This window comes from Acinonyx jubatus, chromosome B1, assembly GCF_027475565.1.
Source record: "Acinonyx jubatus isolate Ajub_Pintada_27869175 chromosome B1, VMU_Ajub_asm_v1.0, whole genome shotgun sequence".
Lineage (NCBI taxonomy): Eukaryota > Metazoa > Chordata > Mammalia > Carnivora > Felidae > Acinonyx > Acinonyx jubatus.
The window spans coordinates 171637317-171662427 of record NC_069382.1 but is presented as its reverse complement, the minus strand read 5'-3'; the positions used below and the strand labels follow the sequence as shown (position 1 = coordinate 171662427).

The window sequence follows — 25111 nt, the reverse complement described above, 5'->3', positions numbered from 1 at the left end:
CAGAATAGAGTGCTGTAGCTATTAGTGAAATCTCTTTCTCAGTTCAGCCCCTTGGATTCAAGATTGTGTCCTAAAGGGAAAGGTTTTAATTTAAAAACAGAAGACCTATTTCACTGACCTCTGTGACACATCAGGGCACAATCAACATCACTCTACTGTCATGTAACACGATGGGTAGGGAACCACTTTCTTCATCCTGTCACATTTTACCACACAACGTACGTACCAGGAGGGGTCAGGGTGGCCACTAGTGGCGAATTGCTTTGCTTAGGAGAAAACTAGGGAAAACCATGAGCTGCATATGGAGCAAGTTGGGATCCGGCAGAACAATGGCAGGATAGCAGTAGAAAAAACCCGTGGTCACCACTGATGTCCAACAATGTGCCCTGGAGCACAAGTGCAATATGGGTAGAAGCCATTATGGCACACTACATGGTAGGCCCAGGAAGGGAAACAGTTATGCCTATAAGAGGAACATGGATGGGCTGCATTGCCTGACATTGTGGGGTTACTAGGACAACACTGTAGCTACCAAGAGAATAAAGCCTATGGAACTGTCAGAAATACTTAGAGTGGCCTGTGTCAGAAGCTAGAGTTTCTGGATGAGGAGATGGGCACCAGAGCTAAGTCATCTGTGTGACACCTGCAAGGTAATTTGTGAATTAGAAATTATTATTATTGCTGTCTTCTTATAGTGTTCTGTAGGTAAGAAACAATCAGAATTTCACTTTGGTCCTGATACGATATGAGAAATCTTCATCACTTTTTGGATAAAGGTAGTTCTTTCATTCTTCTGGGAATCCATTAGGATATATTTGGGGGACAAGTTGATAAGTGATGTAGGTCCTACTTGATAGTGTTTTTCTAAGTGCAGCCACCATACTTTAGTGTCAGAAACACCCAGTTCACTTGTTACAAATATGGCCTTATCTGAGACAAACTGAATCAAGCTGTATACTTACTTCTTTTTGCCTTTTTCTTCAGAGTAATTTTCATGAACACTAAGGTTTGAGAACTATTGCTTTATTTTCTCAGTGAGAAGATAAATCTCCTAGCTGAGAGAGTGGAAATTAGGGGAGAAGTAGAGGTCTTGCAAAAACTGGTCAAAGTTTGAAGTATCCTCTGTAGGGAACACTGGATAAATCTTCAGGGATACATAAAAACGTGGCGGAGCAGCCCTGGTCCCAGCTGAAACTGCAGACCTTACATTTAGGATGATAATAATCCTCATGGATTGTCCGCAAAGTGTCTTCATGGTTATCATGTATTTATTGAGGGCATAGTGTGGCAACCATTTGGTAAATATGAGAATTGATACAAAAGAGGATACAGAAAAGTATATAATAGTTTCTATGAGCAGCGTGTCCATGAAGAGGTGTTAAAAATGATTGAAGAAGACAATTGAGGTGATATAAACCTTATTTAATACTTCATGAAGTAGACAGTCTCAGAGAACTACAAAATGGGGTGGAAGGCAAGAAGCTTTTATAGGATGAATAAAAAACAAGGAGAAACAAATGGAAAATATCTGATTGGCTGGAGCCATGGGGTCAATCTTGTTTAAGGTAAGAGGCCCAGAGTTGGCTTGATCTTTGGGGATTGGCTAGCTGGATATAGTGCATTTCCAGTCAAGCAGAACATTTATAGGGACACAAAAATTATCTCAGTTTTGGTTTTCTGACATAGTAGTTTCTGACCCTGGGAAGAAGCACCTCCATCAAGGGTCTAAAAATGTATTTAAACAGAGGCACAAGTCATGTATTGAAAGAGGCCCCAACATGCAGAGCTTGGATTGACAGCGAAGTCTCCATTTTGTTGATGCTTCTCTACTCACATTGATACTATAGTTCTTGAGTAGCAAGAAAAATGCAACCGTTGGTCATCATCAAACTGTCAGAACCAGAGAGAGTGGATGTGCTGGAGTCTAAGGAAGATGTCAAGCAATTTCTGCTTCCAGTCATCAGCAAGATGCAAGAGCGTATTACATCTTGCACTAGAGTGCAGTAGAGAGCTTATGTGCAGAGTTAGTTGTTGAAAATGGGCAGTCTACTCATCCGAATAAAAACCCAACTGAAGGCCTCAGAGGAAAGCACTCTGAATCGTCTTTAGAATCCAAATGATGGAGTTGAGGATTGAGTGACTAAACGATGCAAAGGCCAAAAATAAGGCCGAGGAGATTCTAAAGATGGCAGTGAGGTATTGATCAACCTAGTCTGTGTTGAGGTGCTTTGCTCTTTCTCGTGTGACTGAATGGCTTCCTGGAATTTTGGGTCTGTGTGTAACACATGAAACTTAGAATTGGATTTCTCCAGCTCTGGAGGTGCTGAAGGAGCTACATTATTTCTAGAAGCCAACTCCATGAAATGACTGCTAAAAAAGCTGAACAAGGGACCAGACTTCAGCTGGGGGGTGTGAATGAGGCTGATATGGCTGGGATGGATGGCTCAGACGAAGGAGCAGAAGATAGTATTATCGATATATTGAGACTTAAAATCCTGTGTGAGGCCAAAGAAGGAGAGACGTGTTTTGTCCAAAATTTTAGTTTCATGTGACTCACTAACTGAGGTAGCTGTTTGGTCAGTTTGTTTGGATAGCCTGGCCAGCTTTCTTTGAGATAGAGACTGGAATAGAACATAAGGTCTTGGTATTCTCTACAAGTTGATGGAATACCCTGGTGCATTTTTGGGGATTCTGGGCATCAAATGAAAGAAGTATTTATAAAGGCCCTTGAAGGGTTGGGGGAAAAATGAGGACTGTCTACATTGGACCCTACAATGGAGAGGGAATAGGTATCTTCAAGGTTCCATAAGTAGTCCAGCCATAAGTTAATTTATGGAGCAGATGACAGCTTTTTGGGGTCGAAACCCTACCATGAGGGGAAAAAACTGTTGCCCTGTTAATAAAACTATTCATTTGCTTGAAAAAGAAAAAGGATACAATAAAGTATTGAAAGCCTCATTGGGGGAGGGAAAACAGGCATTTATGAATGGCATTAACAACACCACAGGACAATATTAAGTTAAAAGATGAATTGAGTAATAGTGTATAAATTCTCCAATAAGAAACCAGGCACTAGAGTAGCTGATAAAATAGGTGGCATTTGGTGCCTTAAAAATATGCTAGGATTTGTAGGAGGAGATCATTCAAGTCAAGAGAAGATATCATCACATAAACAGTTTATACTACCCCATGCATGCAATACCATTTACAGCACTGTGAAGAATTAATATAGGAACAAGATACCTTATTGGTTCCCAAAGACATTACAATCTAACAAATAGAGCCCAGACTGATCATGGCAAGTTCTTGGAGTGGTGAAAAGCACAATGAAGGGAAACTTTTGAAGGTGCTATGGGAAATAATGTGGGGTAAAATAATAAACAAACAAATAAATAAATGGTATGCTTAGTTTCAAGAGTTAGCACCAGGGTTGTATTTAGGCAACATGGAAAGAATAGTCAGCAACTGAGTCTTAACAACAGTGGCCTATAAGACTAGACCTAACACCCATTTCAGGTGTGAATACTTTTCTTTGGTTCCAAAAAATTTTTAACCACTTTTAATTTCATGAGGCCTGTGTTTCACCTAGCAGTATAAATAAGACACATCTGTATATATTTGAGTTACTAATAATTTTACATCGATGGCTTTGAGAGGTTCATAGGGAAGGGAAAACTACTACCCACACCCGACTACACCCTTTTACAAGGTAGATGTGAACTAGGGAGAGCTTGGGAGACAGGTTTAGATTTTGCCAACCATCTTCCTGAGCAGTGACAAGTTGAAGATGGCATTTAAGAAATTGCATTCAGCAAAATAAAATACACAATATTAACATATATAGCAACCCTTCCTTTAGCAAATAGTAAAACCGGAGAAATGCAACAGAATGACACCTGTGGATTGGAACAGGGAAGAGAGAAAAGTAGGAAAAAATTAGAGTCACTGCCACAAAGGAAGGCATCCAGGGATCCACACGTAGATACTGGGGATCTGTGGGAGGGAACACTACGCAGGACAAGCAGAGACTCCCCTTTCAGCCGGGACCTGACCTTGAGCACCGGTGAGATTTGAAAGATGGTGAGCAAGGCAAAACTAATGCAGAGACAAAAATCATGCAAACAAAAGAAAAAAAAAAAAGGAAGGGAAATGGAGGGAAAGAGAAGGGAACACTAAAAATCCCTGATGAAGGGGCCAAGTGGGAGACCCAGCATAGGGCCTTCAAGTGTCCAAGAGTCCGAGATTTCCATGCTGCTACAATCCACTCTTTCTAAGGTTGAGCCCCAAAAGAAGGACTTGGCTTGAATTTTCACGTATGGGAAAATACATATATTTAAACGCTAGAATCACTCTCAGTGCATCAAGATGCTATGAGACATTTCTGAAGAAAGAAGGACAGGGGTAGGAGGTCATTATTTATACAAAGAAAAAACAGTATCTCTTATCCCAGGCTCAATGCAGGCCATATGCCCTTTGATGGGAAAGATAGAATCTGTTTCACTATTTAAGTTGCTATTTCTCAATTTTTTTGAGAGGTTTAAGCATATAGTTGATGTTTCACAAGTTATGTCTGCTTATTTTGCAATTCTGTAGTATTAATATACTTGAACTTTTGCTGTTCTTATGTTATTTCCTAATTTCCTCCCATTAAAACTTAAATTTTTTTTAATGTTTATTTATTTTTTTGGGGGGGGGCTGCAAGCAGGGAGGTCAGAGAGAGACAGAGACACCAAACATGAAACAGGCTCCAGGCCCTGAGCTGTCAGCACAGAGTCCGACATGGGGCTCCAACACACGAACCGTGAGATCATGACCTGAGCCAAAGTTGGACGCTTAACTGACTGAATCACTCAGGCACCCCTCCCATTAAAACTTCTTAAAGGAAAATTTATATACATGTTTATATGATGTATGTGACAAGAATACTCACAAAATGTGACATTCACGTTTAATCCACTTGTATTGAAATCTTCCTGTGAACCAGTGTGCTATGTGTTAGCATAAAACACTTAGATTACCCTTGTATCATTGCTGTGAAGTAAGTGCTTTAAAAAAAGTTTTTATTTTGAACATATGTGAGGATTGCCTTTGACCAGGAACTTGGCAATTCAGTAGTTTAGAGAGGAAAATATTCAAATGTAAGAAAAATTTCAACTCTTACATTAAATGGTAGAGGCCATTTGCCTTGAGCGCATTCTTACAGGAGTGAGGTATTTATAGCTAATGACATTTTCACAATAAAAATTGGTGGCATTAAATATTGTATGAATACATCGTCATTAAAAATTAACTTTGATTACAGGTCTTAATTTTCTGAAATTCTTTAACCTATTAGTGTGTATGCTTTTATACGTGTGTTATTTTGACCATTTGGATGGTATCAATGAGAAATACTAGCTTATCAACAACTTCATTGTTCATACCAGTACCTTAGGTAGGATCACTGAAATATTCTTTTTTTTTTAATTTTTTTTTTTTTACATTTATTTATTTTTGAGAAACAGACAGAGAGCATGAGCAGGGGAGGGGCAGAGAGAGGGAGACACAGAATCTGAGGCAGGCTCCAGGCTCCAAGCTGTCAGCACAGAGCCTGACATGGGGCTCGAACTCACGGATAGTGAGATCATGACCTGAGCTGAAGTCGGACACTTAACCAACTAAGCCACCCAGGCGCCCCTGAAATATTCTTTACAGTGAGCGCATGCAAAACTTGTTTCCACTGTAAATCACCACGGTAGCAGTTTCTGTCACAAATGCTTGTGCATGTATGTAAATCTATGTCAGGTTTTACAGACCGCCTTCTAAAAACCTACATGAAACTTGGAAAATTATTTGTAGAAGGTATTTTTTCCTTCAGTATTATCTGTATGTTCCAAATAATTAAAAGGTAGTTAAACTTGCTCCTTGGAAAAAAGGTTTTTATTGCAAAAATTTTGGATCCATAGGAAGTTGGAGAATACAGTACACAGAAGTCTGGTTTTCCTCGGTGGTTACATTTTACATAACTATAGCACAATGTCAAAACCCAGAAGTTCACATTGATCCAGTGTGTATACAGTTCTAGACACTGTTCTAGACACATTTTATCACATGTATAGGTTGTGTAACCACTGCATTCAAGACACGGAACTATTTTCTCACCACAAAGATCTCCTTTGTGCAACCCCCTTTATGGTTGTCTTCCACCATCTGTAACTCCTGGCAATTGCTAATCTATCCTACATTTCTGTAATTCTGTAATTTCAAAAATTTCATACAGATGGAATTATAGAATATGTGACCTTTTAAGACTGGAGTTTTTCACTCAGCATAATTCCCTGTGGTCCATGCAAGCTGTTGCCTGTGTCAATGCTCTGTCCCTTTTATTATGGAATAGCATCCCGTAGTGTGGATGTGCCTTAGTCCGTTTGACGGTTCACTACTGCAGAAACTTTTAGGTGTTTCCAGTTCGGGACTGACACAAATAAACCTGCTCTGAACATTTGTAGACAGGTATTTGAGATTTTTTTTTTAATAAATCACCTTTCAGAGCTGCGATAGGAGAGGCAAATAAATTGTCCAGAGCACTGAGAAATTTTCCAAACCCAGGCGTTGTTACTTTATCTCCTGTGCTATTTCCGTGATCTCCTGTTAACAGAGAACAAACCGTTCTGCAGACAGTGGAGAAAAGTAATGATTATATATTTGAATATTCTTGAAAAAAATATTGGTTTTAGAATAATATCTGCTCAAAAACATGATTATTTTTAGCATCGTGTATGCACATTGATTCACTCATTCATTTACAAAAATTACTGTTTGAGTACTCAGGCCCTGTGCTGAGTGCTGGGGCAAGGTGCCTTCCCCATGAGGGCTTTTACAAAATACTGCATTTGTTGCACAGAGGTAGCTTGCTTTATGTTTGCTGCTTTTAAGAGTTTCAAATTTTATTTCATTATATCATATTATATTATATTACAATTTTATTTTTTAACAGCTTCAAATTTGAAACTGGAAAATATTTATTCAGAGTTAATGTGACTGCTATAATAATATTTAAATATGTAGTTTTAAATTTGCTGAAAGATCTGGGTTAATATATTTTGCTTTATCATTGGAAAGCAATTCTGAGCATGCATGCCTAAATACAGAATCTATTTTTGCAAAGTGTGCAGTTCAGTACTCCTTTCAAATAGAGGTGAGGGTCAGATGGATTTTTACTTGTAGCTTATTCACAAATTAATGATTTCTTCTGCTTATTCTGTGTTCCTTTCCTCCAATAGCATAAAAAATTAATCAGCCGTCCACAGAGTACCAAAAGAATTTCTACAGATCCTATAGGTAAGAAATATTTGCTTTGTCCTCATTACAGTGGTGCTATTTTTCCTCTTATATTTTATATGTATATGAATCATTGCATACAAAAGGATAGAAGGGGTGACTTTGCACAAACAATCATAAACAACAAATAAATGAGTTTTCATTTGGAAGTCATGTGCACATAAACCATGTGCACAAAACATTCTCAAATGTGAATGTAATTAAAATGGTTAAAATCTACAAGAAATATGAACCTGCTAAGTATTATTTTACAAAGATACCTAGCAATTGCTTAGTTTGGTAAATAACTACAGTTCTGAAATGTTTTCTATTAAATTGTGAGTTAAGATGTGGTCACTTCAATTCTACATTTGAGGCCAGTAGATTTTAATTTTTTTTTTTACATTTATTTATTTTTGAGAGACATAGAGAGACAGAGCACAAGTTGGGGAGGGGCATAGAGAGGAGACACAATCCGAAGCAGGCTCCAGGCCCCGAGCTGTCAGCACAGAGCCCGACATGGGGCTCGAACTCACCAACCGTGAGATCATGACCTGAGCCGAAGTTGGACGCTTAACCAACTGAGCCACCCAGGAGCCCCAAGGCCAGTAGATTTTAAAGAGAGGTATATTGGTATGAAACCACAAAAAGGAAAGAAACATCTAGGAGTTGATCATGGTTATGCATCATTCAGTTACATAACAGTGATAAAGGCTTCAGGGTAGAATTTAACATTTTTATTCTGCTTTAGGCTTTGAAACAATTCATTTTATAATGTTAATGGTCACTAAGGCAATACTTTATTGGCCTTCAAAACTTGAGTATCTTTCAACTACTGTGTGTCAGGCCCATGGCTGATGGCATAGCATTCCATTCAGGGATCACCTTTGTGAATTTGTACAGAAAATGTGCAGGCTTTGCTGAATTACTTTAAAAGTGAGGATGGGCATACACCTTAGTGTTATGCACCATCTCAGAGGCAATAAAAACCATTTTCAAAGAAAGAGCAGATGATGTGGCAAAAACAAAAGTAAACGTACCAAAGCCAAAACCAAGAAAACCCAGCAACAAATCTAAAAAAGCAACAGTGGTAGATGAAAGCCTGGCAAGTTTAGTAGTGTTGTTAATGTTTGAAGAGTTTGATGCCCACAGAAAAGCGTTCCCTCTACTATTGTCAACAACCGCCAGAGACCACAAGGCTATTATCTTTCCTATGTGTACTAGGAAGTCCTAGGTTGTGACAGTGCGCCATCTCTCAAAACCAAGCTGCTGCGGGAAGGATGGTGGTAGATGAGGTTATAGCAGGCTAAAACTAGAAGTTTTAAATGCCAAGTTAAGAAGTTCAAGCAATAGGAGGAAGCTACGTGACACGTATTAACAAGAAATGGGTAAAATCAGATTAGACTTTGCAACCGTCTAGGAGTTGATGGAGGAGTAAGGTGGGTCAGCACTGGTAGCAGGGATACTGGTGCCTGCGATACTCCAAAAAAAGAGAGGTGGGACATGACTGAGATTGTCAGTAAGGCTGGTCAGGAGGGGAAATATCTGAGCTATATTTAGAGTTAGGACATGGGTGTGGGGGTTAAGAAATAGGCATTGAGAAATTTGAATAATGTTACATGTTTCAGCTTACTCAGCTGAGTGGTCATATTCACTAACAAGTGCACAGAGTGAAGAAGGATCAGGTGCAGACAGAAAAAGCCCAAAGCTGATTGTGACTTTAGAAATACGGAGCTCGGGTTGGCTGTGATGTATACTGGTAAAGATAATTAGGAGATGAATCGTCCCAGGGTTTAGGGAAACAAAGCCAAGGATGAAGATATACCAGGGCTGGGATATTTCACATTAGAGGAAATGGTTATGAAAGTGAATGTTGATGCATTCATTCAGGGGAGAGGACAGAAAAAGAAAAGGCCAGATAGAGGAAGTAGTAATTCAGCAGAATCAGGAGGAAGAGAGTCAACGAAAGGGAAAGAGAGGTGCGGAGAACGAGGGCAGGCCACGGAACCCGGGGGAAGGAGTGAAATGCTTTCTGGAAATCAGAGAAGATGCAGACTGAGAATCATTTGCTGTGAGATGTAATTAGGAGAGCACTAGGAAGACCAGAAAGAAAGGATTCCGCAGAGTTTTAGCAGACAGGGAGAGGAAGGCCTACCCATGTAGCCTGAGTATATTGCATGAGGGAAGCAGAATGTTGGTTCGAAAGTGACAATGGAGAGCGAGGATGTGTTGGCTCTGTTTCCTGAGTAGTTTTCACACCAAAGTGGCATGATTCACAGTGTGTTAAGTGCAGTGTATGTGAGTAGGTATCTACTCACAAAGGAATCGTTGAGTGAAAGGTACACATACAGAATGCTTACTGACATCAGACCAGACAAGAGTTGGGATAGTGGTAAGGGCTTGGGCTGGGGCACAGAGGCAGGAGGATAGGAGGACTTAGGGGTTTCACTGGGAGCGATAACTGGGAGTAACACAATGGGAAAAAAAAAGATAACAACCAAACAATAGAAAAATGGAATCATGAGTTTAGGTGGTAGACCTAACCATCTTCCAGGATGTATTCAGAGGAGATGTTTGTGGTTCCAAATAGTTCAAAGGTCAGGGGAAATGTTGGCATAAAGGACCTTCCACAGAACTGCTTTTTGGGTTGAATCTTGGGGAGTTTGTGTGTGTGTATAGTTGGGTGGTGATGAGGGGACTGTGTAGCGGGTATAATTTTTTTTTTTAAGTTTGTTTGCTTATTTATTTAGAGTGTGAGTAGAGGAGGGGCAGAGAAAGAGAGGGGGAGAGAGAATCCCAAGCAGACTTTGTCAGAGCAGCGCCCAATACCGGGCTCGATCTCCCAAACTGTGAGATCATGACCTGAGCCCAAATCAAGAGTCAGACACTTAACTGTCTGAACCTCCCAAGCGCTCCTCTGCTGGTATAAGTTATGTATCAGATCGGTACTAATTAAGAAAAATAGTTTTGAACCTAGAAGTATCCTTTACCATGGTGCTACTTACTCAAAGTATGGTTGGGGACCCCAGTGCCAGCATCACCCGGGAACTTGTTAAAAATGCCAAATTTTACCCCTACCCTAGTTTTACTTCATAAGAGTCTCTGGGGCAGTGCCTAAAATCCATTTCAACAAGCCCTCCTGGATCTCAGGGGAGTTAAAACCTGAGGAGCATTTCTAGTCCCCCTGCAATAGGTGATTCCCTTGGGGAGAAGACCCCCGAAATGGCAGGGATCCAAAGGCTTTCAACAGTGGCCGGGGAGTTTCCAAATCTTTCCACTGTTCAGAGGCCAAAGCAGAGAGCCCTTAGACTTCCCGTGTGCAGGTGTGGACGGTTAGGTAAGCGCATGGCCCGAGAAAGTGTCCTAACCCTGCGTGTCCCTGTGTGCCTGACAGAAGCCCTATGGGATAACTTGCTGTACTGGCTGGCAGAGGAACTCTCCGAAGAAAATGCCACCCGCCTCTCCTCCTCCCTCCCTCTTCGCCACAGCACCGTCCAGCTCATCAAACTGAAGACCCCTGGTGACCTCACAGAACAGATCCATGAACTCCTTTGCTTCTGGAAAAAATCACTCCCAAATTCCACCGATAAACTTCGCCTGCTGGCTCGTCATCTCCGCAAGATCGGCAGGAATGATCTTTCCGAAGAGCTCAGATTCAAGTGGGATAATAGGTGTTCCCTGAGCCACAGCACTGGTTTGGTACAACCTAGTAAAGCGGGTCACTCTTTCTTTTGCCCTAGAGAGGGGTCATGGTAGGTTTTAAGGCTTTTTCTGCCAACATTTTACTGGCGGTTTCCAAGTAAAGTTGTTTGAAGGGCGTCTTTTTGATAGATGTGCTATTTGAGACAGGTGGAAAAGCATGAAGCAGATCATAAAAGGCGTTCTTGGGTTTGAGGGCTCCTCTGTGGTTCAGAGATATACATTCTGCAAGAATTATTGTCTTGAGTTCAGCCAAATTTAATAGCATTTGTGATAGAGTTTGCTCTGTTTACATGTTAACAGTTGAGGTCGTTTTCTAAGTGGAAAGGAAAGATAGGCTACACAGAACCCCCCTTTTTATCATTATCTACATAAAAGTAAACTAGTTGTGCCAGACTCCAAGCAACAAATTCACATTATGCACATGCTGTAGAGCCTGCAGCTAACAGTACAAAATAAACTGGGTTGCAGCGACCTGATGCTGATGATAGCAAATCAGTAAGAAAACAGAGAAGCTTGGAATAAATTAAAAATAGGATAACATCCACCATCCGCTGCCACCAACTTTTCTTTTCTTAAAAAGTTATCTTGAAATAGGGAAAATCTCGTGTTTTATTAGTAGTGAAATGAGACAGTGCAGAGAACATGAAGTATCACTGGAAGAATTCAGGGCCTTTTTACCCTTGGAAAACAACCTACTCTTAAATCAGTTTTCATGGAAATCTTTTTTTTTTTTTAATTTTTTTTAATGTTTATTTTTTTTGTGTGTGTGAGAGAGAGACAGAGAGAGCACGAGCGGGGGAAGGAGCAGAGAGAGAGGGAGACACAGACTCCAAAACAAGCTCCAGGCTCTGAACTGTCGGCACAGAGCCCGTCGCGGGGCTCGAACTCACAAACTGTGAGATCATGACCTGAGCCGAAGCTGGACACTCAACTGACTGAGCCACCCAGGCGCCCCAGTTTTCACGGAAATCTTATTAAGTAAGCCCTTAAGTAAGACTCATCGTTTAAAAAAAGGCTGTAAAAAAACCACAAAACTAAAAGAAAAAAAAATAACAATTACCAAAGCCCCTCCATCATTGATGAACCCTGTTGACGTCTAGTGCATAAGCTTTGAGACTTTGGGAAACCTGAGGCTTTAGCTTTAGCAAAAACAACGTGATATGAATGGGGTATGACATGAGTATTACCATTTCATTCATACAAAAGCATCACGGCCTGGGCTTGTCAGCATCAGTAGTGATTAGCTTTGATTATTAAATACCAGAAGAATTAATGAAATCACATGAAAAGTTAAACACTTATAGGGCTCTGAATTTCAAAGACCAGATTTCCTTCTACAAATTAACCAAGGAGTTAGATTCCCATTTGGTTACACATTGAAAAAGAGGATTCCAATTTTCAAATACATTCCTGTTAAGAAACATTTAGTCAATGTTCTACTATTTTTACATGTTTCCGGAAAGGTACAATATTTTCCAGGTGTCCTTGGAATGAAGAAAACAGATTGGAATATCCAGTTTTTCGAACTACAAAGTAACAGAAAAGTGAAGTTTATTCGCCTGTAATGCTTTATGCTTAGTCCTTTACAAGCACTGACTTGTTTAGTCCTCCCAACTGCTCTGTGAGGTAGGTACCTCCCCACAATTTACAAGAAAGGAAAGGAGATTCAGAAGATTGAGTTCCTTGCCTCATGTCGTAAGTGAGTGACATAGCCAGGATTCTTGTTCCAACACTAGAGAATACTATTCTGAACATTTTGGAGTATTTTCTCCCAGTTTTTCTTTTGCTCCTGGAAGGAAATATTTCTATTTCTCCGTGTATAGATATCTACAAACACACTCACCTATGTGCTCACAGGCACCCACACACTATCTATAAATCCCCACACATGCTGCACACTCACCCATCTCCTTACTTACACACATCTTCTCACCCCACCGTGTCCTTGTACCCTGCCCCCCAGGCACCCCCACGCATATGCACACCCTCCCACGCACATCTCGCAAATCCCCACACAGTCTTACCTCCGCGTGTACATCCTCACATGCATGCATACACCATCACGCACACACTTTCTTCTCACGCATGAATTCATTCACATGCTTCATGTGCCTACCCTCACAGGCACCCATCCCTTCACCCCCACACACTCTCTGACCTTTCCAGAATTAAAAAAAAAAATAGCATACATTATTGCAATAGTCAAACAATATAAAAGTATATATAGAAAAAATGGGTCACGTCTTGGGTGTGGCCTCTCACCTAGGTTATCAAAGGAATCAGTCTGGGTGTAGCACGTGCCTCGTGTGCGCTCTCTCTCTCTCTCTCTCTCGCAAAATAAACACATAAACTTTAAAAATTTAAATAAAAAAAGAGATTACTTACTGAAAACATTTTTAAGGCTCTTGATACACTTTGCCAAATTGCCATCTTATAATCACTAGGTCATGAAGATTCTTAGGAAAATGGAACTTTTAAGAATACATAAAAATGAATTAACTTGAGGCACATAACATGAAACTCTACATCCTGGGTAAGCCTGGACTGTCTTCAATTGCTCTATTGAAAAAAAAAAAAAAGACATTGGCTTAAATCTTTACAGTAATTCCTTTACTAATTAAGAGAGTATATTCCATTGACATTGCTCTTTTAAAAAGCATCAGAAAGAGAAATAATACAGCAGACATCTGGACAGATTCCAAAATGTCAGTTTCTAGTGTCAAACTATAGCCAAATTCCAATGAAAATAATGTTAAATTCAATAGGTATACATTGAACATGAACTCTGGGTCTAGCAGTCTGTTAAATGGTACAAGCACAAAAGAGAGTAGGAGCCAGTTCTCTAGGGTTATGTTTTCTGCATACAAAAAGAGTAAATGAATGAGATCAACATCTAGTTTATCGCCTAGAATGAACCAGGCTTTTTATGCTTAGCCCTTTATAAGCACTGAATTATTGAATCCTCTCACTGCTCTGTGGGGTAGGCACATTGCCCCCAATTTATGAGAGGAAACTGGAGTCTTGAAAGAGTGAGTACCTTGCTTAATGTCACAAGTGAGTGACATAGCCAGGATTCAAATGTAGAATGTTGGCTTGGCTCCCACCATACCATGTTGCTACCAACCTACGGAGAAGAAAGGAAGGGAATGGACGTATCTATTTCTCCATTATCTTATTTCTTATTTTGCGGAACAAAATTTCTAATTCATATCTAATACAAATAGACATGAGTTTTAAGAACAGGGATGGGGAAAAGAGCAGGAGGTGGGAGGGAAGTGTGATGTTGACTTCATTGATATTTGTCCCAGCTCAATTAGTTAAATGTTCTCTTATTCTTGTTTAAGAGACTGACAGTTTAGGATAATACTGCAAATTGATCAAACACAAATTGGTGATGCATAAATATTGAGTTATAATTAGAGCTACTGTGCCACAATTTAGCTACCCAGGAACATCAAGAACCCTTCAGAGTAGTGGCTGCAAAACATGACCATTTATTTAGCAATTAATAATAAATAATTATTAATGTCAATAATAATTATTATTATTAACATTCTTACCCCTCTGTGATATAAAATTATTTTCATAATTTTATGAAATTATAAAATTATATAATTCAGACCAATCTTACCTTATCTTGAATAACATCAATTTCATTAAGGAAAGCCCATTATATCCATCAATTTGCTAACTATTAAGCACTAAATATTTCAAATAAAAAATTCTAACATTTATTATTCTATTTAACAAAATGTACAATGTTAACCATAGTTATCTTAATCAAATGCTTATTCATTCATGATTATAGCAATTGATTATTTCTAAAAAAATGTAGCTTAAATGAACACATAGGCAATATCACATTGTATATTCTAAAGTATTTTATTTAAATTTATTTATTTTTATTTTTATTTTTTAGAGAGAGGGAGAGTGAGAATGGTGTAGAGGGGCAGAGGGAGAGAAAGAGAGGATCCTAAGAAGGTCCCACGCTCAGTGCAGAGCCTGTCACAGGGCTCAATCCCATGACCCTGGCATCATGACCCGATCTGAAATCAAGAGTTGGATGCTCAACCAACTCAGCCACCCAGGTGCCCCTATTTTGAAGGTAAAATAGAAACATCATAACAACTAAGTTAAGTAGACTTTGAGGGTATCATAATCCAATTTTCGAAATATCTAAATTTTGTGGAGAAAGTTCTATTTTCCTAACCCAGTATTTGTTAAGGAGGTGTTATTGACATTTTGAATGGAATATATATTTTTTTAAGTGACTTGAACTGGCTCATGTCCATTTGGCATCCCTGACCTCTGTCCACTAAATGCACAGAGCACTCCCTCACCTTAGTAAATGTGAGAAGTAAAATTCCTTCCACACAGTTTGAGTCATGGGGCGGGTATTGGAGGGTACAGAAATGCCATTACTGAACTCAAGAATAGAGTGCTATAGACCTTAAGGGAGCATGTTGAGAACCACTGTTTCAGTCTAATTTTGGCTTGAAGCAGAGAATCAAAGAAAGGGGGCAGAATAAGCCAAGGGCAATTTAGAGCATTATAAGCAAAAAAAAAAAAAAAAAAAAAAGGCCCAACTTGAAATCCTCCAACTGGTACCAGTGTTTACGAGAATTGTCAACTGTTGTCTGGTAGCTTGCCCAGAAATATTCTCAGAGAGGAATCTCCTCTGAGTTGTACCCCAGGGTTATGCTATAAAATGAGAATTTTGCTAAGGTACAAATTCAGGCTCCCTAAAGTTAGAATAGTGGTAGTTCACAAGAAAAGGAAAATACTGGGGTGAGGTCAAAGCCGTGGCTAAGTGATGTGCAGGTGTAGGGTTTCCCCTTTCACCGAGGCAAACATAACTTGTGTGATTTAATATCATGAGAATGTCCCTGTGTAATGTCTAGGCATTTGGACGGACGTCATATCATTGAATCCTCAACCTGCCTCTTCTCCTAGGTTTTCTCTACTGGTATGTCCAACTTCCTTCACTCTGCATTTATGACCTAACATACCAAATAATTTACATCTCAATGATGGTTATTATTTATTTTTGGTAACCCTGCACCTTAGTGCATGCTCTGTAAGGGGCAGAGAGCTTGTCTCTTGTTCGTTGATGGAATCCTATTACTTAGAACTCTGTCTGGCACTCAGTGAATGTTCCTCTGTTTTGTTACCCTTACTTCCCAGATGAGAAGCTGCAACTCAGAGGTAGAGTGATACCCAGTCAGTGGATTAGAGGCCAGATAATTCTGTTTTCAAAGTCTTGTTCCATCTACTACCACTTTCTGGTCCTGGTTCCACCCCCCAGCCCCACCCCCATAATCGTCCATCTTCTATAATCTCAGGTAACATTTTTTTTCCAGTTCCCTAAATACCCAAGACTGGGTTAATTGTTCATGGATATTCTAAAGTCTAGTTACAGCTCTTCCATACTCTGTTGCAATTGCTTATATGTGTTTTTCTCCAACCAGCATGTAAGTATCTCAAGGGCAAGTACTGAGTATTGTTCATTGTTAAGTTTCCCGATGCTGCCAAGGTCCCAACACAAAGTAGGCACTCAATAAGTCTTGCTGAATTAATGCATGGGTGACATCTACATGCTGACATGCTATGACCCTCTTTTCCTGTTCCATTTTCCTTCGGGAAGCAACCCTGTGGGGCAGATGCCATTTCTAAAAAACTAAAAATTAGCTTGGAACGTAAACACTGCCCTGCCATTTATGAGGCTAGAATAATAGAGAGGAAGCCGGCTACAAAATTAACAGGATTCAATATTTCTCCCAAGGACATACTGCATCTGTAAAGTGTCTCTTCCCTCTCTTTGAGTGACAGCTGCTTTTTTACACACTGAAAAAACTTTGTTCTTCAAAATCACGGTCTATCACAAACTTTGCGGTTTGGAATCCTATCAGTGAGAAAGAGATATTCCTCTTTTGCCTGGAGGATCTAACACACTTTGACACAGAAAAGCAGTCCTCACTGACAGTCAGGGTGCAGAGCTTCAGAGGAAGGGTGTCTGGATACAGCACTGCACATCTATCTTGACATTATTGTCTTCAAGGGAGCAGGACTTGGGGTCCACTTTGCAGTGCAGGCCCATGTTGGTTCCTTTACACACGCTCTGCTTTGCTTCAAGCCCATTCAGACACTCAACCCGGCCCTACTTCTGTGTCTTAAAATAACTCAATTTGCGTTTGTTCTGTGGGACACCACTGTTCCTTTGGCATGCCATTCCCCTCACTGCAATGAGTCCGTAAACCTGACTGTGTGGAACTTCAGGTGCGTCTCTGGTAGTTTGAGGCAGATTGAAGTCTGACATCCATGCTTCTGTGCTGTGGCCCAGTAGTTCTCAAATTGGCTGCACATTACAGTCAGTGGGGGGGGGGGGGGGGGTGGTGCCTGGACCCATCCTGAGAAATTCTGATTGAAGTGGTCTGGGGTGGGTCCTGGGCATGAGAATTTCAAAGCTCTCCAGTGGATTCTGCAGCTGGGGCAAAGAATCATTTTGTCTAGCTAACTGGCCCCAGAAAAACTTGGAAGGGATGTTAAAATCCAGTTTCACAGAACCACAAGTCAGCCCCGTAAATCAGTGTCTTTGGCTGCAGAACGGAGGAATCTGTATTCTTAGTGGACATGGAAGTTTAAGGACAACGCCTACTATTTATTTCCTGTCCAGAGCACTATCCATTTCTATTTTTATTTTTCAGGATTAGCACAGAATCAAGAGTAACATAGCGGGGGAGAGGGAAAGGGAAAGGAACAGAGAAGGCTCTGTTCTGTGTTGAATATACAAGACTTTTTCTCTCCGTTAATGATTGCATTTTGAGACAATTTATCTGTTCACAAGTCTAAGCAGGGTGGGGTTGGGAGCTGAGGCAAGGAATTGGAATTAGGATAGTTAGGAGGGAGGAGCCCTTGACCCAGGCTTCATAAGAATAGAGGAACTTAAATATGGGAGCTTTATTTATTTTAAGTTTATTTATTTATTTTTACAGTGAGAGAAAGAAAAGAAGAGAGAGAGAGAGGCAAAGAGAGAGGGAGAGAGAGAAACCCAAGCAGGCTCTGCAGTATGGAATCTGACACAGGGTTCAAACCGGGCTCAAACCCACAAACCATGAGACCATGACCTGAGCTAAAACCACAAGTTGGACACTTAACCAACTGAACCACCCAGACGCCCCCACATATAGAAGTTTTAAAAGTCTCAATGAAAAGAGCTGTGCCGCAATCACAAAGATGGACTGACTTCTCTGGAAGCTGATTCTCATACACCTTTAAATTTGATCCTATTAACAGACTGCACACCAATCATACACTGTGAATTAATAATTCTTTTTAATCTCTTCTCTCATTTTAAAGAGTGAAACTATATTCCATTGTATTTTTGTTTGTGTGTGCTAAAGAATTTAAAATGCACTGTATTATATTATATCATATTATATATTATATATTTTTAATTTCTTTTTTGGTAATTTTTTACAGACACTGAGGACCTCAGAAATTCAACGTGCCCCAGGCTATGCTCCACCTGAATGGACCTGTGCTTCCTGCAAAGTCAAACTGTTCTTTAGAAATTGTTAGTGCAAATGCCTAGAGATGGCCACAAGAGGGCCTCTGTGTTTCAGATAAAATTAAGGAATCATTTAAAACTTTATGGAGAAAAATCCTTTATGTTGCCAAACAAGTGTTTTGCATGATTTAAAAAACTAAAGTTATTTTAGGGTAGAGGATGTAATTTGATCTATGGTCAATATATTGTTAACGTAATAATACATCATTTTGTGGCTAACTTCTCTAATATTCAGAAACATCTGATTCTTTTTTTTTTTTTTTTAGTTTATTTATTTTGAGAGAGAGAGAGAGAGAGAGAGAGAGAGAGATGGAGAGAAAGTAGGGGAGGGGCAGAGAGAGAGGGAGAGGAAGAATCCCAAGCAGGCTCCGCATCATCAGCATAGAGACCTACGTGTGGCTCAAACTCACTGACCATGAGATCAAGACCTGAGCTGAAATCTGACGCTTAACTGCCTGAGCCACCCAGGCACCCCCATTTGATTCCCTTTTGATATGAAGAAAGGAAGTATATAGAAATTTCTGCATTTATCCAGGTCTCTATGTTATATCATACCTTCTGTTTCTTCAATCAATGCAATAGAAATAACAATGAAATCTATTATTGATCATTGGAACTGATGTGTATAATTTTGTTGAAATTATCAGGAAATAAAAATTGAGAGTATAAACTATTGATAGTACCATGGAACAAATGTACTTTTGACTCACTTTACTTTCCAATATATGTTATTGATGAATGTGATTTCTGAAGAATTGCCTTCTCATTTTTGAAAGGTTTTGGAGTGTTACTTTGGTTTGTCAGTAAACAAAAGTGGCTAGCATGCTTTAAAAATAAATCTCTAAATTGATTATTATTTAAAAATAATCAAGTGATATTTTTCAGAATATTTGGGTTAGCTGTGATTTTATTAAAAAATATATTTCCTGAGGTAAATTCTAAAATAAGCTCAATGTTACTACTTCCACAAAGCATCACAAACACACATGCACCAATGATATTGTGATGGCAACAGAACAGCCCCTGAATATATAGCAAAAATGAACAGCACAACTGAAAATAGTCAAATACACAAAAATGACACTGAAATGTGATGAGTATATTAAACGTTTGCTTCTCCTCATTGTGGAAGGACTACATATTCCTATCCCAGTGACGTTACCCTTGATGGTGTGATTTAGAGTCCCCAAGGAAATCTGAGTGCCATGTTTGAGCAGAAGCTTAAGAGCCATTGAGTTGTTGTACCATGTTTCTCCTTTCTCTACCTTGAGATCAGCATTGTCCCAGTGAAATCTCTTCCATCAGCCTGGATCCTGATTCATGGATGAGACCCACAGCCTACTTGCAACACATTGCATGAGAACTAGATATGAAAAATATATATTTTTGCTGTAACTTCCCATCATCTGATTGATATAATTAATTTCCCAAGCATAAAGAAGAAAACAATATGATTGGCTGTTAATGCTATGAGACTTTAATAAAAGTCGTTGAACCATAGGGTCTATAATCAAAGCAAAAGAAGAAAAAGTGATTAGAAGGTCAGCAAAAATTCAAAACTTGGCATCCCTATTGATCTTAACAGCAGACTGCCACAGCAAATGGGGGAAATTAGAAGTCATTACAGAAATGGTAAGCCCAGATATTATGCCGCTGTAGAAAGATTAAGAATACTGATTTATTGAGTGCCAACTATGTACCAAGAGCTTTTTATGTATAATTTCATTTCATTTTTGTAAGTGTTCTTCAATTAGATGCCATTATTTTCCTTTCCTAGAGGGCGAAACAGGTTTTGAAAAGTTAAGTTCATTTATTTGCACATTTCCTTGTTTATTTGTGCATTTATTCACATAGTCATAATTCAATCAACAAGCATTTATTAAACACCTATTACGTACCAGATCATGAAGTTAGGTTTTTCAAACCCTTTCCTATCTGACTTCAAAGTCTATGTTCTTACTGTTCCCTATAACTCTGTGGTAGGCAGAATTCTAAGATGACCCTCAAGATTTCCCACTCTCCTGGGGCGTCTGAGTGGCTCAGTTGGTTGGGTGTCCAACTTCGGCTCAGGTCATGATCTCACAGTTCGTGGGTTCAAGCCCCGCGCCGGGCTCTGTGCTGACAGCTCAGAGCCTGGGGCCTGCTTCGGGTTCTGTGTCTCCCTCTCTTTCTGGCCCTCCCTGACTCACACTCTGTCTCTGTCTCTCAAAAATAAATAAAAATGTAAAAAAAAAAAAATTAAAAAAAAAAGATTTCCCACTCTCCTGTCATAAACACTCTATGAATGTGATGAATATAGTGGATTTAATTCTCAGGAATAGGCTATGCTATAAGACACAGTTGGCTTTAAAATAAGATTATTCAAGTGGGTTTGACCTAATCTCCTGAGCTGGTTTTGGAGGGAAGTTAGAAAGAATTAAAGCATGAAAGAGATTTGAGATGCAAACCGTTCTCAATCCCTGAAATAGAGGGGACCACATGCCAACGACCCAAGTGTAGTCTCTGGAGAAGAAAGCAGTCTGTGAAGACAGCCAGCAAGACATTGGGGACATCAGTCCTATAATCACAAGAAAGTGAATTCTACCAGCAGCTAGTTAGTTGACAGAATATTCCCAATCATAGCTCCAGATGAGAATACAGTCAGCCAACACTTTGAATTCAGCCTTCTGAAACCAAGTTTTCACCAAGGACTAACTAAAATGTGATAATTCCTGACCCATGGACACTATAAGCATATAAATCAGTGCTTTACAGGTCACTAAGTATGTGATAATTTGTTACACAGCAATAGACAACCAATGCACTCATCTTTAGGTTGACAAGTTTGAGTCATTAATAAAAATACAATTTATGTTCAGATTTATCTAGTTTAGAAGGTAGGCAGGTATGATGGTAGAGTTTAGAAATACCCTTAGACAATAGAAAGCAAGGCAAAAAAAGAAAAAAAGAAAAAAAGTGATAAGAAATTATTATAATACAGGATCACTAAGCTCCCTTCTAAATCCAGAGATTATGATTATATTTTCTATGATTTCATGACTACTCAAGTCCTTTCTTTTCAAAGTTATGTTATGAGTTTGACTAATTTTGCCAGAGATTCTAATTGAGTTATTTGTTGACTCTAGGGGAAGGTTTGTGGCAGTTGTGGTCCATTCAAAATATAATGACTATGAACTTGAGATATTTTTCAGGGTCATGATTCATTTAATTTAGACTTTTCCATTTAAAAAAATTGTTATGACTGTAGTTGGATGAAACTTCTTCATTCTTTCTTTTATATGAGATTCAAAAATCTATTCAAAAGCCTTTCTCATGAGAATAATATGAACAAATATAAGGGCACTTTCATTGTTATAGTATTTTATTTCAATGCACATATTTCCTACACTAACCTTACCTCTCCCCACTGTGCTTTTCCTCTGTTCTTATTTATGTAGCAAAGGTTAAATATTCTTTGACCATTTGAGATATTTTTGACAAGTCCCCTTAATTCTCGTGCAGGATCCTTTTTAATTTAACCTTAGTATTCTTCTGTGGCAAAGTCTTCATGAATAATTTTAATTTTCCCTACTCATAATATGTATCTGTAAGAAAATATCATTTAAATAAGATCTATGGAAATCAATGACCTTTAAAACAATTCTTTCCCTATTTGAAGACCTATGTTAAATGTTACTTGGTATTACTAGAGGGGTTTGAACAATATGCTATCTTAAAGGGTTTAAATAACATGATCTTACAAGTTTACCAAGTTTGGGGCACCTGGGTGGCTCAGTCGGTTGAGCATCCAACTTCGGCTCAGGTCATGATCTCGTGGTTCGTGCGTTTGAGCTCTGCATGGGGCTCTGTGCTGACAGCTCAGACCCTGGAGCCTGTTTCAGATGCTGTGTCTCTGCCCCTCCCCCACTTGTGCTCTGTCTCTCTCTGTCTTAAAAATAAATAAACATTTAAAAATTAAAAAAAAAAAGTTTACCAAGTTCACAAATAAGATACAAAACCTGCAAATGGGTCATCTGGCCTACAATTTTATGAAATAAAATCTTGCCATCAGAAAATATTCTGTTTCCTAAGTAATGGATCTTCTAATGTCTTCCCTGAAGAGCACTCCATTAGTCATTAGTATTTACTGCCCTCCCACCAGGTTCACTTTCCTTTCTTCCATTTTAACTTGTCCCATTGAGTTATGTGTCTCAGTTCAAGAAAACAATCTCCTTCTTGCTTCTTCTTCTATGTTTGAGAATGTAATTATCTTTGGATTCAGTAACATTGTTTCAATTAATGTCCCATGATGTCTTTCTAGAAGAGAATTGTTCATGTCTTGTCTGTTTGGGGTTTTCTCTCTTTAGACTAGCATATGAAGAATTTCAATTGCCAGTCCTAAGTCAGTGAATAGAATACCGCAAGCAGCTCTAAAGTTATTCACCGAGTGTATAAAATCTTGCTGCTGGAGAAGGTCATTGAGAGGATGTGACAGCAAGTAGATCTGTGATCTGGACCCAACATCTGGAGGTTCCTCATCCCTTCCCTGGTTTTTAGAACTTATGTTCTGTTTACCTTCTCCCTGCTTGAAGCTGCCCAAGGATGCAGCCTTGAGATAGAAATGTGTGGTTGAGGCCGTCTGGATGGTATACATGACTGCACCCAGTTAAGGCCTCTGTGTAAACTTTTCAGACTTGGTGGGCATGTGCAGAGATCTACTGCCATTGCACCTCCCAAGACAAGCCTCCTATGTAAGTTCCCTTGCTTTTTAAACCTGCCACCTACCAATATGGAGTGGCCTGCCTCTCTCTGCAGTCTCTCCTTGCCCTATGTCCACAGGGGGGAATTCTGGTTTCAGATTTTACCTGGCAAGCTCCGGAGATTGCAAACTGACATTTGCTAATTACTCTGGATTAGAGTATATAAAAGTTGCCTTGTACAGGCTGTGAAGCTACTAACTTCTGACATATGAGAGCATCCATATTAGACAACAGATCAGATGTCCTGAGTCCCTATTCAGGCTCTGAGATGAATTCGCCGTTGACTTTTGGCAAGTCCCTTAATATCTGTGTCGTATTTTTTTTTCACTTTAAAGATGAAAAGATTGGCTATATTAGGGATAACATATATATTACTTGAGGGTTGTTATTTTTCTCCCATCCCTATGTATAGCCATAACAGATAGTTGATGGTAACATGGTTCATTCATTCATTTGTTCAAAATTCAACCAAAATCCTCATGTTCAAACTCAGCAGTTTTCAAAGTACTTATTAACCCAGCGAAATTACCATTTAGCATGAGACAATATACCACTCCTGGAATGGATGCTCTCAGTCCTCTTCTATTTTTCTAGTGTTCCATGAGTCTTGCATGCATCTTTCTGTGCAAGGAATTTTACTTGACCTTAACAAAGGTTCCATTTTTCTCCAGGTCTTGACTATGTACCTTGCTTGCCTCCACTTTCCTTGATATACTTTGCTCCTGAGGAAAACGAACTGCTAGGACATTAGTGTGCATCAGTATCTGTTGAAACACAGATTACTGGCCTCACCCCCAGTTCTGATTCAGTAGGTTTGAGGTAGGACCCAAGAATTTTGCATTTCTAACAAGGTTCCAGGTGACCGTGATGCTTCTGGTCTTAGCATCACGTTTTGAGAAACATTGTTCTCTAGAAGAACATTCCTTGACCTAGTGTTCATAGACGCAATGGCATCTATAGATAGAATTCAGAGAGTTTATTAAAGATGGGTTAAAAAGGGCACCTTAGTGGCTCAGTCGGTTAAGTCTCAGACTCTTGGTTTCAGCTCAAGTCATGATCTTGTGGTTCAGGAGATGGAACCCTAGCCCTGGCTCTGTGCTGACAGAGCGGGGCCTGCTTGGGAGTCTCTCTCTTTCCCTCTCCCTGCCCCTACCCTACTAGCACACGTACTCTCTTTCTCAAAATAAATAAACTTAAAAAAATAAATTAAAAATTTATAAACTATGGATTAAAGAACAGCATTCACATTTTTACTAAGCCACTCTGAATGAAGCCAGCAAACCACGAAAACAGTAGTAGCACCAGACTTTGTCCCAGTAGAAATCAGAGATATTTTCATACCACCTTACCATTGTTTCAGATCTCTTGAAATATGGTTTGTGCACATGATGACTTTGATGTGATATTGTTATTTTTCTCTCCTTAGATTTTGTTACTTTATGGGCTACTAAAGGACTATTATATCCCAATGTAAAATACATTGATGCCTATATTTCAATATATTTTCTCCTTTGTAATTTTATGTATTTTATTTTAAATGTGGAAAACATCACCTTGAATGGAATTTATAGACTTTATCTGCCTGAAGCGTCCTTGGCAGAAGACATGAACTCCCTTCCTAAAGGATGGATATAATAAAGACTTTAAGAGGATCAAGTCATAGTCCACCTACCAGAACCTTCTGGTGGTGCAAACACCATTTAAGGATCTGGTAGCAACAGAACTGGAGGTGCTGGGTGAAGTCTGTCTCTAATCATCTTTGCACCTGAGCAGAAAAATGTCAAGCTACATCACTGAGCAAATG

The 25111-nt window shown here is 39.3% G+C and overlaps 1 protein-coding gene across 2 annotated transcripts in view; it reads left to right on the top strand.

The window, feature by feature from the left end:
- DTHD1 (death domain containing 1) overlaps nt 1-20798 on the top strand; it is a 73582-nt gene extending 52784 nt beyond the window's left edge. Inside the window, exons 8-10 of one of the 2 annotated variants that reach the window (XM_053217469.1) lie at nt 7263-7320; nt 10694-11051; nt 18481-20798. In XM_053217469.1, coding sequence (XP_053073444.1) covers nt 7263-7320; nt 10694-11051; nt 18481 — 417 coding nt within the window. In that variant the 3' untranslated portion in view covers nt 18482-20798. Of the gene's footprint in view, nt 1-7262; nt 7321-10693; nt 14231-18480 lie in introns of those variants that run through there. The other variant, XM_027053330.2, reaches the window with a different exon arrangement.
- Nucleotides 20799-25111: the final 4313 nt, after the last annotated feature.